The sequence below is a fragment of the Gopherus flavomarginatus genome, chromosome 3 (assembly GCF_025201925.1).
Source record: "Gopherus flavomarginatus isolate rGopFla2 chromosome 3, rGopFla2.mat.asm, whole genome shotgun sequence".
NCBI classification, from domain to species: domain Eukaryota; kingdom Metazoa; phylum Chordata; order Testudines; family Testudinidae; genus Gopherus; species Gopherus flavomarginatus.
In genome coordinates, this window is record NC_066619.1 from 93,930,801 (window position 1) to 93,944,330 (window position 13,530).

At 45.7% G+C, this 13,530-nt stretch overlaps 2 protein-coding genes across 3 annotated transcripts in view; both read right to left on the reverse strand.

The window, feature by feature from the left end:
* Positions 1 to 13,530, reverse strand: part of LOC127046791 (uncharacterized) — a 541,802-nt gene that overhangs the window by 157,901 nt on the left and 370,371 nt on the right. The window lies entirely within an intron of this gene.
* Positions 6,249 to 13,530, reverse strand: part of LOC127046786 (uncharacterized) — a 396,910-nt gene continuing 389,628 nt past the window's right edge. For both annotated transcript variants that reach the window (XM_050944303.1, XM_050944304.1), the window contains exons 2-3: positions 8,421 to 9,196; positions 6,249 to 6,849 (exon numbers count right to left, since the gene is read on the reverse strand). In XM_050944303.1, the coding sequence (XP_050800260.1) occupies positions 6,344 to 6,849; positions 8,421 to 8,943 (1,029 nt within the window). In that variant the 5' untranslated portion in view covers positions 8,944 to 9,196 and the 3' untranslated portion in view covers positions 6,249 to 6,343. The remainder of the gene's footprint in view (positions 6,850 to 8,420; positions 9,197 to 13,530) is intronic.

A 13,530-nucleotide genomic window follows, 5' to 3' on the forward strand; every position in this document is an offset into this window, starting at 1 on the left:
GCTGTGGATTTCCCTGTCCTTCCATGAGACCAAATCAGATGACAATGTTGAGACAACTTAAAATGCTCCAGTTCCGTCTGAAGTTTCCCTTCAGTAAATTACTTTCCCAGCTTTGTCTCTGGGTTGCTGACAGATGGAGCTAAGAGAGACAGTTTTCAATCTCAACCTCTGGAAGGCCCAATTTAGTTTAATTTCTTCCCCTACTCAGACATGCTTAGGGAATTCTTCCCTTCCTCAGACTTCTCTGGAGCATCCAATTCTAGACTCTTTAAGTGTTTTCTAAAACCAATCTTTCTCTCGTCCTTATGCAACTCGCATTGACCACCCTCCTGGAGGGATATTCACATCCTCCCCATATCACTGTCCAATGGATAACATTTTCAAAGAAGCTGAAGCAGCTGCTGAAAGATGTGATAGTAAAACACTACCAACTCAACAAGGTTATAACTGGCAAGTTTACACCAGCCGTACGGCCTGCTGAGGACAAACACAGACCTCAACAGAAAAATAGCAAAGGGAGCAGTGGACAGAATAATTTCAAGAGGTGTTAGACCAATACCACAAGAATCTATTGATTTTGATAAAGAATTTAAAGCACCCGAATTAGACATCATAACATCTCACATCACACATAAAGAAGTGAAAGATGCAATAAAAAAGTTAACTGGGAAACCTGCAGGTAAAGATCAAGTCACAGGAGAAATGTTAAAAACTTGTGATGACGAGACCACAAATAAAATTAACAAACTCTTCAAAAAAGTATGGGACTAGGAAAAACCTCCAGAACAATGGAAAAAATGGCTTTATAGTCAAAGTACCAAAGAAAGGTGATTCACCGATTGCAATAACTGGTGATGTTACCTTCCTTTCAGCAATAGGCAAAATCTTCTGAAATATTATTTTAAGCAAAATAAAGGAAGTGGTTGAGGCAAAGCTAAGGGCAGAGCAGGCTGGAGTTCAACCCAGAAGATCATGTGTTCACCAGATTTTCATTGGAGAATAATCATCTAAGAGCACACTGAATGGCAATAACCATTCATAATAAACTTCATAGATTTTTAAGAAAGCATTCAACAGTCTCTATTGCGATTCAGTCTGGAACATCTTGAAGTGTTATGCCAGCAAAAATGAGCATTATCAAAATTCAGATTACACAGTAAAAATAAAAGCAGATTTAAGTGAATGGTTCAGTATAGACACTGGTGTCAAACAAGGATGCATTCTCTCACCTCTTGTTTTTGGCATTGCCATTGACTCATTATGAGAAAAAGTGTAGACAGATACAACAAAGGCATCACATGGCTAACGACAGTATACTAGGAGATTTGGGTTTTGCTGACAACATAGCTCTTCTAAGTGTGTTGGGGGTGGGGAGGGAAAGGGCTGAGTACATCTGTTTGTGAAGTGGAAAGCACTCAAGGACAATAAAATCAACCTCCAACATGCAAGTAAAGCCCAAAAGACTGTCCAGTGTTACAAAAAAAGAGCAGGCTAATAATTAGTTATGAGAAACAAATTAAGCAGAACGCTAGCAACTCCCAGCTGAGACAGTACATTAGAAGGAAAAGGAATGCAAGGGGCAAGTTAGTTTACGTATCTTGGCAGTAATGTGAAGAGCCAACAGGACTATCCAAAAAAAAATAATATCAGGAATTGGCAAAGCAGTGGCAGCATTCACCAGCTTAATCAAGATTTGGTCATTGAACATCTACAGCTTGAAGAGCAATCAATGAAACCTCAACTCAAATGTTATTTCCACCACAACATGTTGATGTAAAAGCTGGAAATCCACCACAGGTACAGACAGATGTCTAAATGCCTTCAAAAACAAATGCCTCGGGTAAACACTAGGTATAAAATGGAATGAATTTATAACAAATGCCAAGATTTGTCAGAGTTCAACAGGCCTTTATATCTAAAGTTACCCAGAAAAGAAGATAGAAATATCTGGGACGTGTTAAGAATGAGCCAGAGCATTTGCCATTGCAGGTGTGCCATTGGGCAGCTGGAGGAATACATAAAAGGAGCCAACTGAAAAAATCCCTCTGAACACTGCTCAGAGGGGGAAAACAAATGGAACTTAACATAGAGGAAGTTCAAAGAGCGACTCATTATACACAGGGATAGCGAAACCTTCTTTGTGCCCTAAGGGATGTTTGATACCTCAGAAAGGACTCAGATTCAGATCACTGACCAAACATCCCATTGGCACTACTTTGCTTTGTATTTGACCACATAGCAATCAAGAAGACTGACATTTAAAGGTGCGGTACACAGATAACAGAACACCAACATCTTTCATTCTGACTGTATATATGAACCGTGTGGTACAAATTCTTCCTACAACCTCATGAGGTATTAATAGTCCTCATGCAAGTAACATAAAAACAAATGTACAGGTTTTTGAATGCTTGTTATTAATTTAGAAGTTTTGCTCTGGATTGCTAATCTCCCCTAGACAGACAATAAGGTTGTGGATTGTACTTCTGACCTCAGTGCCACAAGGTATTAATGATTGCCAAAAGTCTTGATTTTTGTGCCTGTATATTTGGTAGAATTTTATTAGTTTACAAGGATAAATTCAATAGAGTTCATTATTTTCTAAAATAAAATTATTTATGTTTAGGATAAAATATTCTGAGGCTATAACTTGGCCTCTGAATCTGTGCTTGCAATTTTTGTCCATGCTGAAACCTGAAGGTGTTTATCTACCCTATTAATATGGACAGCATTGCAGAATAAAATTAGAGGCTGGTTTTGGCCCTGATTCCTTGTGTTACCCTGTTGTCTTACTGTTCCCTAAATCAAAACAATGGCCTTGTAATGACAATTGATTTTAAGCCAGCTATGTTTTGAAAGCAATCAAGGAAAACAGCAGCCTCAGAATCAATATATTAATTAGAGCCTAACTTGGGCTCTGACAAAAAAGGCTGCAGTACTTTATTAAAGGGCACAAACACAAATACTGACTTGAAAACTGGGGCCAAATTCTGCCATCTCATCTACACTAACTATGTTAGAATATATGTTTTGGATGTGTTGGACAAGCAATAGCAGCTTTTGGGACCTTTCAGGTCAGTTTTCCATTAGAAAATAAATGTGTGATGCAGAGTCAAGGGATTTTCTCAGTGTAGTTTGTTTATTTATAGACTGTACAAAAGTCCTGATTCCTGCAACAGAGGTGTTCTTATGAAGTGGATGGTAATACTTTGATCTAGTTTCAGTTCAGTTTAGTGTGCAGATGCTGCTTGGTGTTGGTGGACTGTGTTATACAGGCGGTCAGGCTATATGATCTGGTGGTCTGTTCTGGTCTTAAACTCTGAACTCCCTTTTGCAGAAACCTCAACTAATGCATCATGCCCCTATCATTAAACGCCATTGTCTTTGGTCTCTGTTTTTCCTGGAAACCCACAGCTTAATCGTCGTTCCCTGATCCTGCCTCAACTGCTGGGCTTGACTTGGGAAACCACCTTACCCAAAGCTGCTCGCTTAAGACCACATGGTCTGGAAAAGACATTAATGCTCCTTTGGCTTCTTTGAAACACATAGGAATACCAGAAAGGGTTTAACTGCCAATCAGAGTGTTCTTTAACACACCCAGCCCCTTTCAACAGCAGTCTGGATGAGACTACTTCATGGTTAACTTCAACTGTTTCTATGAAGAGTTTCATCCTGGTGCTTCTACATCAGTGACTCATAATGTGCATGATATTAACACCTGTTCCATAATACATTTTTGTTCTCAAAAATTATGAAGCAAGACAATAAGTAGCAAATCCTAGATAAAGGAAAAGAAATGAAAAATGCTCTCTTATTTTATTAACCCACTCCTCCCTTCTGCCTTTCCCCTGCAATGTTCTTAAGTCTTATTCATGTAAATTTACCTAATTCAGATTGTATTCTGCAGTGATAATTGGGGCCTAGTAGCCCCAGTTGTGAGTCAACTGTGGGAAAGTAGATAAAAGTTTATAAAATTGTCCCGTAACATATAACAATAGATGTTGATGTGAAAAGATGCAAAAGGGAGAGATTGAATTAGCCCCCCAAAAAACTTACTGATATGATTCAAACATACCTGGAAAATAAAAAGAGTGGGACCACAAGTTAATGGACAAATTTGGTATGTTGGAAAGTAGGCCTAACTGGTGAACAAAATAATGAGAAGGTGGATTGTTTCTCCCATCATCCATCTTTCAGGGTCCTTAAAAAAAGAGACTTTGGGGCAAATACTGGCTGACTGAAAGACAGAACAGGGAGGAGTGCTGGAATTAGGGGTGCAGCAGGAGCCCATGGCTTGAAGTAATAATAGCAACCAAAAGTTTTAGTTTTGTTCAATAGCTTTCAGCACCCCCTCTACCCTTTTGCCCTCCGTTGAGCAAGATTGGCTTAGCCAGCCAAGACTGTATATGTTGCAACATTATTACAAGACTGTGACCAAAGTGGTAAACAAAAGCAATGGCCAGCCCCAAACAGACCAACACTAGTACAAGTTTGCCAGATCTCAAGGTGACTGCTAAATCCACGTTTTCTGCCTGTCTTTCTCCAGCAGTGAGGCTGCAAGTGAGGCCATGTCTACATCTAAAACTTTGCAGCGCTGGTTGTTATAGCTGTATTAGTACAGCTGTATAGGGCCAGCGCTGCAGAGTGTCCACACTTACTGCTAGCAGCGCTGCAAGTGCTGTTAGATGTGGCCACACTGCAGCGCTGTTGGGAGTGATGCATTGTGGGCGGCTATCCCACAGGGCACCTCGTCCCACAGCGGCGCTGGGGCTTGTGGGAAGGGGAAGGAAGTGTGATTGTCCTTCTGCTTCCTGTTCCTGTTCCAATGGCCAGCGTTGCTTTGGTACACATGCGGAGCACTGTGGCAGCATTGTGACTCTAAAGCGGTTTTTCTGCATTATCTTTCAAGAATGGATCCTCAGGTACTGAATACCTTACTAATGACTATTGCCAGCACATCTCGCCTTACTGTGGATCTAATCCTTAAGCTGCTAAATGTGCGTGTGACTGACATTGAGGAGTCGGACGATGGTACTGAATCGCATCAATATGCAGACAGTACAATGCTAGTGGCAATAACAGACGTGCTCTGCTCCGTGGACCGGCGCGTTTGGGCTCGGGAAACCAGCACTGAGTGGTGGGATCACATCGTCCTGCAATAATGGGATGACGAGCAGTGGCTGCAGAACTTTCGTATGAGGAAAGCCACTTTCATGGGACTTTGTGATGATCTCGCCCCCAACCTGTGGCGCATGAACACGAGATTTAGAGATGCCCTTTCTGTGGAGAAGCGGGTGGCTATTGCAATCTGGAAGCTGGCAACTCCAGACTGTTTCCGATCTGTGGCGAACCAGTTCGGAGTGGGAAAGTCCACCGTTGGAATGGTGCTGATGCAAGTTTGCAGGGCCATTAATGGAACACTGACAAGAAGAACCGTGACTCTTGGTAACGTGCAGGACATTTTAGATGGCTTTGCAGAAATGGGCTTCCCTAACTGTGGAGGGGCAGTAGATGGGACGCATATTCCTATTATCTCTCCACCCCACCTGGCATCGGAGTATATTAATCGCAAGGGGTACTTCTCTGTGGTTCTGCAAGCGCTTGTGGATCACCGTGGGCATTTCACTGACATTTACTCTGGATGGCCTGGAAAGGTGCACGATGCACGCATATTTAGGAACAGTGCCCTGTTCAGGAGGCTTAGGGCCGGGACCTTTTTCCCAGATCACAAGATAACAGTAGGGGACGTGGAAATGCCCATCGTGATTCTGGGAGACCCCGCTTACCCATTAATGCCATGGCTCATGAAACCATATACAGGGAAGCTTGACAGGAGCAAGGAACGTTTCAACTACAGGTTGAGCCGCTGTAGAATGACTGTGGAGCGTGCTTTTGGCCGTTTGAAAGCTCCCAGGCGCAGTCTGTTCGGGAAGCTAGATTTGATGGAAAGCAGCATTACCGCAGTTATATCCGCGTGCTGCACCCTCCATAATATTTGTGAAGGGAAGGGTGAAAGGTTCAGTGAGGAATTGACCTCCGAGGTTAGACGTTTGGAGAATGAGTTTGCTCAGCCAGAGAGCAGGGCTAATAGGGAGGCCCAGGAAAGGGCTTCAAGGATTAGGGATGCTATAAGGGAGCAATTTGATGCTGAGAGCCAGCAGTAATGTTTGGTGCATGTGTTGTGCTTTGCTTTACCTTGCTGTGTATAATTAACCATTTCTGTCACCAATAAAACATATGGAAAGAAATACAAACCAAAACCTTTTATTTGTCATACAGTAAAAAACAGGTAAGGGGGTATGGGTGGTTCACAGTACATTCAGAGGTTTTACTATTTCCTATTTTACTCAATTGTAACCGTCTGATGCAACTCACCATTACTTTGCTGCAGAATGATGGGGGTGGAGTGCGCTGGGTAAGAATTAAACATATCTTGGTTACTAGGTGATGTTATAGGTGTTGGGGGCAGCTGATGATAATAAGGAACTGGGTGCTGCATAAAGCTATTTTGAGGATACACAGGGGGACAAGGAACAGTGCTTTGGGAAGCCTGTGGGTTAGCACGGTATATATTTGCCTGCATGGCTACAAGAGACTCAAAAGACTTGGTTTGGCGAGACAGGAGTCTCATCATCTGCCTGGCTATTCTTTTGGCAGACAATTCCTGTCTCCTGCTTTCAGTCAGCCTCCATTCCTGTACACTTTTTCTCCACTCCTCAGTCTTCCTACTTTCCCTGTTGTAGTGGTTCAGAACGGTCTTGATCAGCTCCTCTTTTGATTTCCTAGGATTGCGCCTCAAATTCTGCAATCTACGTGAGGCCGGTGACACAGCTGCATTACTCGAGTTGCCTAGAAAAAATAGAGATAGAGACATGTAATACACAGGGGCATCATTGTTTATTATCAACTTTTGAAGGACATTGGAAACTGTAGGTAGCATCCCTCTCACATACCTCACATAACACTGTAGAGTTCGAGAAAGCTAAGACATGTCTAGCAATGGGGTGAGTACTTTTGCTTAAAATTCTCCCATGTTAGTGGGATGCCTTGGTTCCTGCTCGGAAGGGGGGCCGGGTGAGGAAAAAGCACCCCGCAGGACACGGTTCCCGCTGGGAAGGGGGGGTGGGGGACGGACAGAGCACACCGCAGGGCAGGCTTCCCGCTTGGAAGGGGGGGTGGGGGACGGACAGAGCACACCGCAGGGCAGGCTTCCCGCTTGGAAGGGGGGTGGGGGACGGACAGAGCACACCGCAGGGCAGGCTTCCCGCTTGGAAGGGGGGTGGGGGACGGACAGAGCACACCGCAGGGCAGGTTTCCCGCTTGGAAGGGGGGTGGGGGACGGACAGAGCACACCGCAGGGCAGGTTTCCCGCTTGGAAGGGGGGGTGTGGGACGGACAGAGCACACCGCAGGGCAGGTTTCACGCTTGGAAGGGGGGATCGGTGAGGAAGAAGCACCCCGCAGGACACGGTTCCCGCTTGGAAGGGGGGGTGGGGGACGGACAGAGCACACCGCAGGGCAGGTTTCACGCTTGGAAGGGGGGATCGGTGAGGAAGAAGCACACCGCAGGGCAGGTTTCACGCTTGGAAGGGGGGTGTGGGACGGACAGAGCACACCGCAGGGCAGGTTTCCCGCTTGGAAGGGGGGGTGGGGGACGGACAGAGCACACCGCAGGACACGGTTCCCGCTTGGAAGGGGGGTGGGGGACGGACAGAGCACACCGCAGGGCAGGCTTCCCGCTTGGAAGGGGGGTGGGGGACGGACAGAGCACACCGCAGGGCAGGTTTCCCGCTTGGAAGGGGGGTGGGGGACGGACAGAGCACACCGCAGGGCAGGTTTCCCGCTTGGAAGCGGGGGTGGGGGACGGACAGAGCACACCGCAGGGCAGGTTTCACGCTTGGAAGGGGGGATCGGTGAGGAAGAAGCACCCCGCCTGGATGCCTACGTGCTGGGAAGGGCAGGGGGGGGGTGGATTGGGGCAGAGGAAACAGACCGCCTTGCGCTGGGGAGCCGTGCTTCTAGCTACCTGCCCTCAATTATCCCTAAACTATCCACAGGCTTTCATAATGCCAGACATATCACTGCTGCGTGTTACCAAGGAAGAGCGGGAGGGTCTTCTACAGGAATGCGGATACCGCCCTGGCCCCTATGCAGCTCGCCTGTGTGCGGCCATGGTCCCCCCACCCCTCGCTGCACAGTGGATCGGACGAGTTAGCCTGACCGGGACAGGGACCACGCTGGCTCTACCTATAAACTTGTTAAAGCACATTGCCCAAGATCTAGCTGCAACTTTTCAAGAGATTACTCAGGCAGATTACACAGATGTCATAGATCACATCAATGGGCTATTCCACGTTTAGGCATGCATGCAATCAGCCATAACGAAAATCCTGCTATCACAAAGCATTGCAATCTACTTACCACGAGCACGATCCTCAGCTTCCTCATCAACGTCCGCTTCCAGCTGCTGTGACTGGCTAGTCTCCTCAGGGCTGGAGAAGAGCTCCTGGCTGCCTGTGTCCTGAGACTCCGGGGTGTCCCCCTCAACGCCAGTAGCATCACTGTATTCATCCTCTACACCATCCCCCACTTCTCCCTGCTCTGAACTCTCCATCGTGCTCCTAGGATTCACGGTGGGGTCACACCCAAGTATGGCATCCAGCTCCTTGTAAAACCTGCAGGTTGTGGGGGCTGCTCCTGAGCGTCGGTTTCCCTCACGGGCTTTGCAGTATGCACTCCTCATCTCCTTAATTTTTACTCTGCATTGCAAGGCGTCCCGTTCGTGGCCCCTTCTCAGCATGGACTGCGATATCTGACCATAGGTATCGTAGTTTCTCCTTCTGGAGCGCAGCTGTGTTTGAACAGCCTCATCTCCCCACACACTAATTAGATCCTGCAGCTCTGCATTGGTCCATGCTGGGGCTCGTTTGTTGCGTGGAGGCATGGTCGCTGAATGATTGATTGATTAATTGCACTCCACGCCTGACTGAGCAAACAGGAAGGTGATTTTTGAAATTTCCCGGGGCATTTAAAGGAGGGGTCAGGTGAGCACAGGGCAGAGGAGTTTTCTTGATTACCAGAGAGGTATCCTCAGGTATGCTGGGATACCTGCTTATTCCACGGAGGTCAAGAAAAGCGCTGGTAAGTGTCTACATTGCATTACCAGCGCTGGATCACCAGCGCTGGATCCTCTACACCTGAAACAAAACGGGAGTACGGCCAGCGCTGCAAACAGGGAGTTGCAGCGCTGGTGATGCCCTGCAGATGTGTACACCTTCAAAGTTGCAGCGCTGTAACTCCCTCACCAGCGCTGCAACTTTCTGATGTAGACAAGCCCTGAGTCAACGCCAGAGACATTTTCTACCTTTGCTGTTTTTTCTCTTCCTCTTTTGTGTGTTTGTCTTATTTTGTCTTACAGGAAGCCACATTGGGCTTTAACAAGAGCAACAGCAACAGCTCCAGACCAACTAACTTCTGTTTTCCCCGAACAGGACACTTATTAGTATCTTCAATGCAGTCTAAAAGGCTGTCAAAGAGGGTTTTTTCCCCTTATAAAAAGCTCACAGCTAAAGGGAACAAAGGATAGTGTTAAAGTGAAAGCGTTATTTAATATTCTCTATTTCAAATTCCTTAACTGATTTTCCTTTTCTGTATTTTTAAGAAAAAGTTTTAAAAGAATTGTTCGTGGTGTTTGCGCCACAGTACTTAGCAGGCAGAGGTCTCTGAATACCAAACCCCAACACCTATTTAAAGTTCCATTGCCCCTGCTGCATGCCCTACCTGTCTATAAATGATTATAATCAATACGATACAGATTGAACATGCAGATTAAGTGAATATTAACAAAGGGACGTGTTTTCAGGGAAAGGAGTGGAATTAGCTAGATACTATGTATCTAACTATATTCTAAAGCAGAACTGAACACAATTGAATGTTTAAATTGAATGTTTAAATTACTGCAGACTTTGTGAGGAGTAAGTTATGCTTTTGCGTGTTGGCTGACATTAGTTACATTTTGCAACTCTCTTCTCCTTTCCTAGCCCCAAAAAGGTTGAACTGAGAGGTGACATTTTAGAGTAGCAGACCCAAGGATCCTATAAATAAATTCAGGATTCATCTATGTCCCTTAGGCTGTGATGATGCTAAAATTCAGAGCAGATGAGTCCAATTACCAGTAGCTCCAGCCAGGAAATAAAGGGTGAAAGAGTCTCTCTCTGGACCAGAAGAAGCTAGGAAAGCAGCTGAATTCACAGCGACAGTATATTCTGGGATTTATGTTGTGTTATTGGTAAAGCTCAAACAGTATGTGCAAGGCTGTAACATGGGGGTCCATCCCCAGCCCTTTAGATTGGTCTTTAGTGAAAAACCTGTGTCACTTCACAATTTTGTTCTGCTTTGGGAGCAATAGACCCCTATGGCTCCTCTGCTGTAAAGCTTCAAGCAATGGTGGGTTTTGGTGTGCAGAAGACCTCTTTGCCTTGTTCCTCAATAAGGTAAAATAATAGGTTTACTTTCCCGTTGTTGTCATGCAGGTGCATGCCTAGGTCTGTGTACAGCTTGAACTCTATCCATCAGGCCATAGCTAGGCTAGGTTTGTGTCTGCCAAACTCAGGGCTCCAGGGGTATTCAGAGTGAGTTTCATGGTTTGCACTGCCAGCTGTAGCTCTGCAGAAAACTCACAGCTCAGCAGCTGCCACCGTGTTTCATTCACAAGGAGGGAAGTAGAATGCAGGTTAAGTTGAATAAGTGGAACTTTATTAAACTCCCTGCACTGCTCTGTCCACTTGTCTCAGTTGCTTCCAGCCTAGCTACCCTGGTTCTCTGTTTTCCCAGTGTCCTTTCACTAACAGTCCCTCCAGGGAACATGGGCCCTTTGACTCCAGTACCACTGATCATGATACAGGCACAAGCAGAGGAAGCACTAAGGGCAAAAGAGCAACCATCTGCCTGCTCTCGGTTCCTATGCCCAGCCCTACAGCAACTCAGGAGCTGCAATAGTAGGGAAGTCCTGCTTAGCCCCTGCAACCCTGAGCTGCAGCATGCTCAGTCCCTCTGTAAGGATGGTGCATGGGCAGTCCAGGAACCATGAGGGGAGTGAAAATGCTCATTGCAGATAGAATTTTTGAAGAATTTAGCTACCAAACTCTTAACAAGTTTCTTCTGAGCATGCACAAACTCAGATTTTTTTTCAAAGGCTTATAACATGGGCAAATTTTCACAGGGATGGTAAAAGGCACATCCCTGACAAGGTGACATCTCTATCAAATTTCAAGTCCCTCCTCCAAAGCATTAGGTGCTAGAATTTCTCAATGAAACAGTTGTAGGATTTTTTTTTAACATGAGTAAAACAATGTATTTTCCCCTAATCAAATTCTCAGAAACAGCTTCAGTGTTTTAGCTGAAACTTTTCAAAATATTCAGCTTCATGTAGACACCCAGCATGGGAAATATCATCCAAACAGTTAGAGTTTGGAAAAGTTTTAAGCACCTGAAACTCCAGTTTTGTAATAGAAAGTGTTGGGCCATAACTGCAAGCTCTGCACCACTTATAATATGTACATGCATGCATATATATAATGTATTAAGAATTCATATAAAGGGGGTGGATTTTAATTGAGGATTGGCCAGAGGGCTAATCACTCAAGCTCTGAATTGCCTGCCAGAGGGGGATGATGGCCCACCAGCTGGAAGAAGATTGGAAACTGAGGCATAGTAGTGAATCTCAATAGGGAGGTACAGCAGTTCCATGACAGGGACTTTACTTATATTGTATATCCATTCTTTTGCTCTCTGTATGTTCATCTCAGATTCTGAGCAGGAATTGTGTCTGTTTGAAAAGTGCCTAGCACATTGTGCAAAAAAGAACAGAAGTACTTGTGGCGGATACAGACTAACACGGCTGCTACTCTGAATAGCACATTGTGGGTGTTACTGGAAACCAGTAATAAATAATTATTAAGCAGACCTAAGACTAGTTAGTTGATTGAGAAGCCAGTCGTCTAGTTCCTGGTTTAAAGTTTTAAGTCAGTTATCCTTAGAGCCCTGCGCAGATAAAAAAATATGGATCCGCATCCAATCTGCATCTGATAGGATTGACCCACAATCCAACCCGCAATCTGCTAGCCGTCTTTTACCTGCATCCGCATCTGCATCTGTCTCACAAGGGCTAGCAATTGGGAGGAACATGTGGGGGGCAGGGTCTTGCAGTGAAGAGGCAGTGCAAGGGTGGGGACTAGGGGTAAGGGCAGTGCGGGGTCTCAAGGAGAAGGGGCAGTGCGAAGTGGGGGCTGGGGGGATGAGGTGTTGCATTGCGTGCTGCTCCAGGGGGCTCACAAGCAACAGCACACGGCAGCAGCAGTGCATGTTGCATCACAGTGGGGCACAGGGGTGGGGCGCCGGGGCCCTTCCTGCTCCAATCCCTGTGGCCAGGGCAGGCCCAGCCCGCTGGCTCCTGGGCAGTAGGACTGGGAGTGTGACCAGTGCTGCCAGGTCAGGCCATGGTGGGCACACTAGCACTGCCCAAGGGGCCTGAGCTGCTGGGCAGGAAGCAGTTTAGCAAGCAGGTGCTGGACACCCCCAACTCCGATCTGCTGCCAGTCCTGAGCACCCTGCACCCACCCGGGCTGCCTGAGCTGGACACTGCCGGCCAGGCACCACCAGTGAGTAGAGACCTGCGTGGTTGTATTTGCATCTGATCCTCTATACGCAAAAATGGTCTGTGGATATCCGCATCCATGGATATGAAGTGGGCATCCGTGGATTTGCAGGGCTCTATTTTTCCTTCTCAAATTCTATTTGTCTGGCTGCCTTGGATCTGTTACGAGAGAGACAAAGTGGGTGAGGTAATATCTTTAACTGGGTCAGTTTCTGTTGGTGAAAGAAACATGCTTTCGAGCTCCTCAGAACTGAAAAAGAGCTCTGGGAAGCTTGAAAGCTTATCTCTTTCACCAACAGAAGCTAGTCCAATAGAAGATATTGCTTCACTCACCTTGTTTCTCTGATATCCTGGGACCAACATGGCTACAAAAACACTGCAAACAATAATGGGTCTGTTATGTCAATCAGTCCTGCAGATATGGGATACCTTTACAATTTTGAAGCTGAAGAAATGGACAGAATGTATCATAATTAGATATAAAACAAGAACCTTTGTAGGGTGGAAATTTCTCAACAAACTTTTGTGTTCCTTTAAATATGGCCATCTGACCTCATTATTTAATATAATACTGTCAAGTCTTCTGTTAGATTTTCCTTGGATGTAATGTTGGACTTCTCATTATAAAGACAACTTAGATACGATGGTGAGGGAGGATATATAGGTAGCTAGATAAAAATAGAAACATATAGAAACAAGGAAAAGCTGACAAGTATCCCTTGGACAATTGTCATTATTATATTAAATGGAGAGTAGTGCTGTCTCAGAGTGCCCTCCTTGTAGGATGAAAGATAAATGTAGAGAAGTTCACCTATAGGCACGAAGCATAAAATAGGCAAAAATCTAAGGCCTAATCTGTTTTATGCCTGTAACACT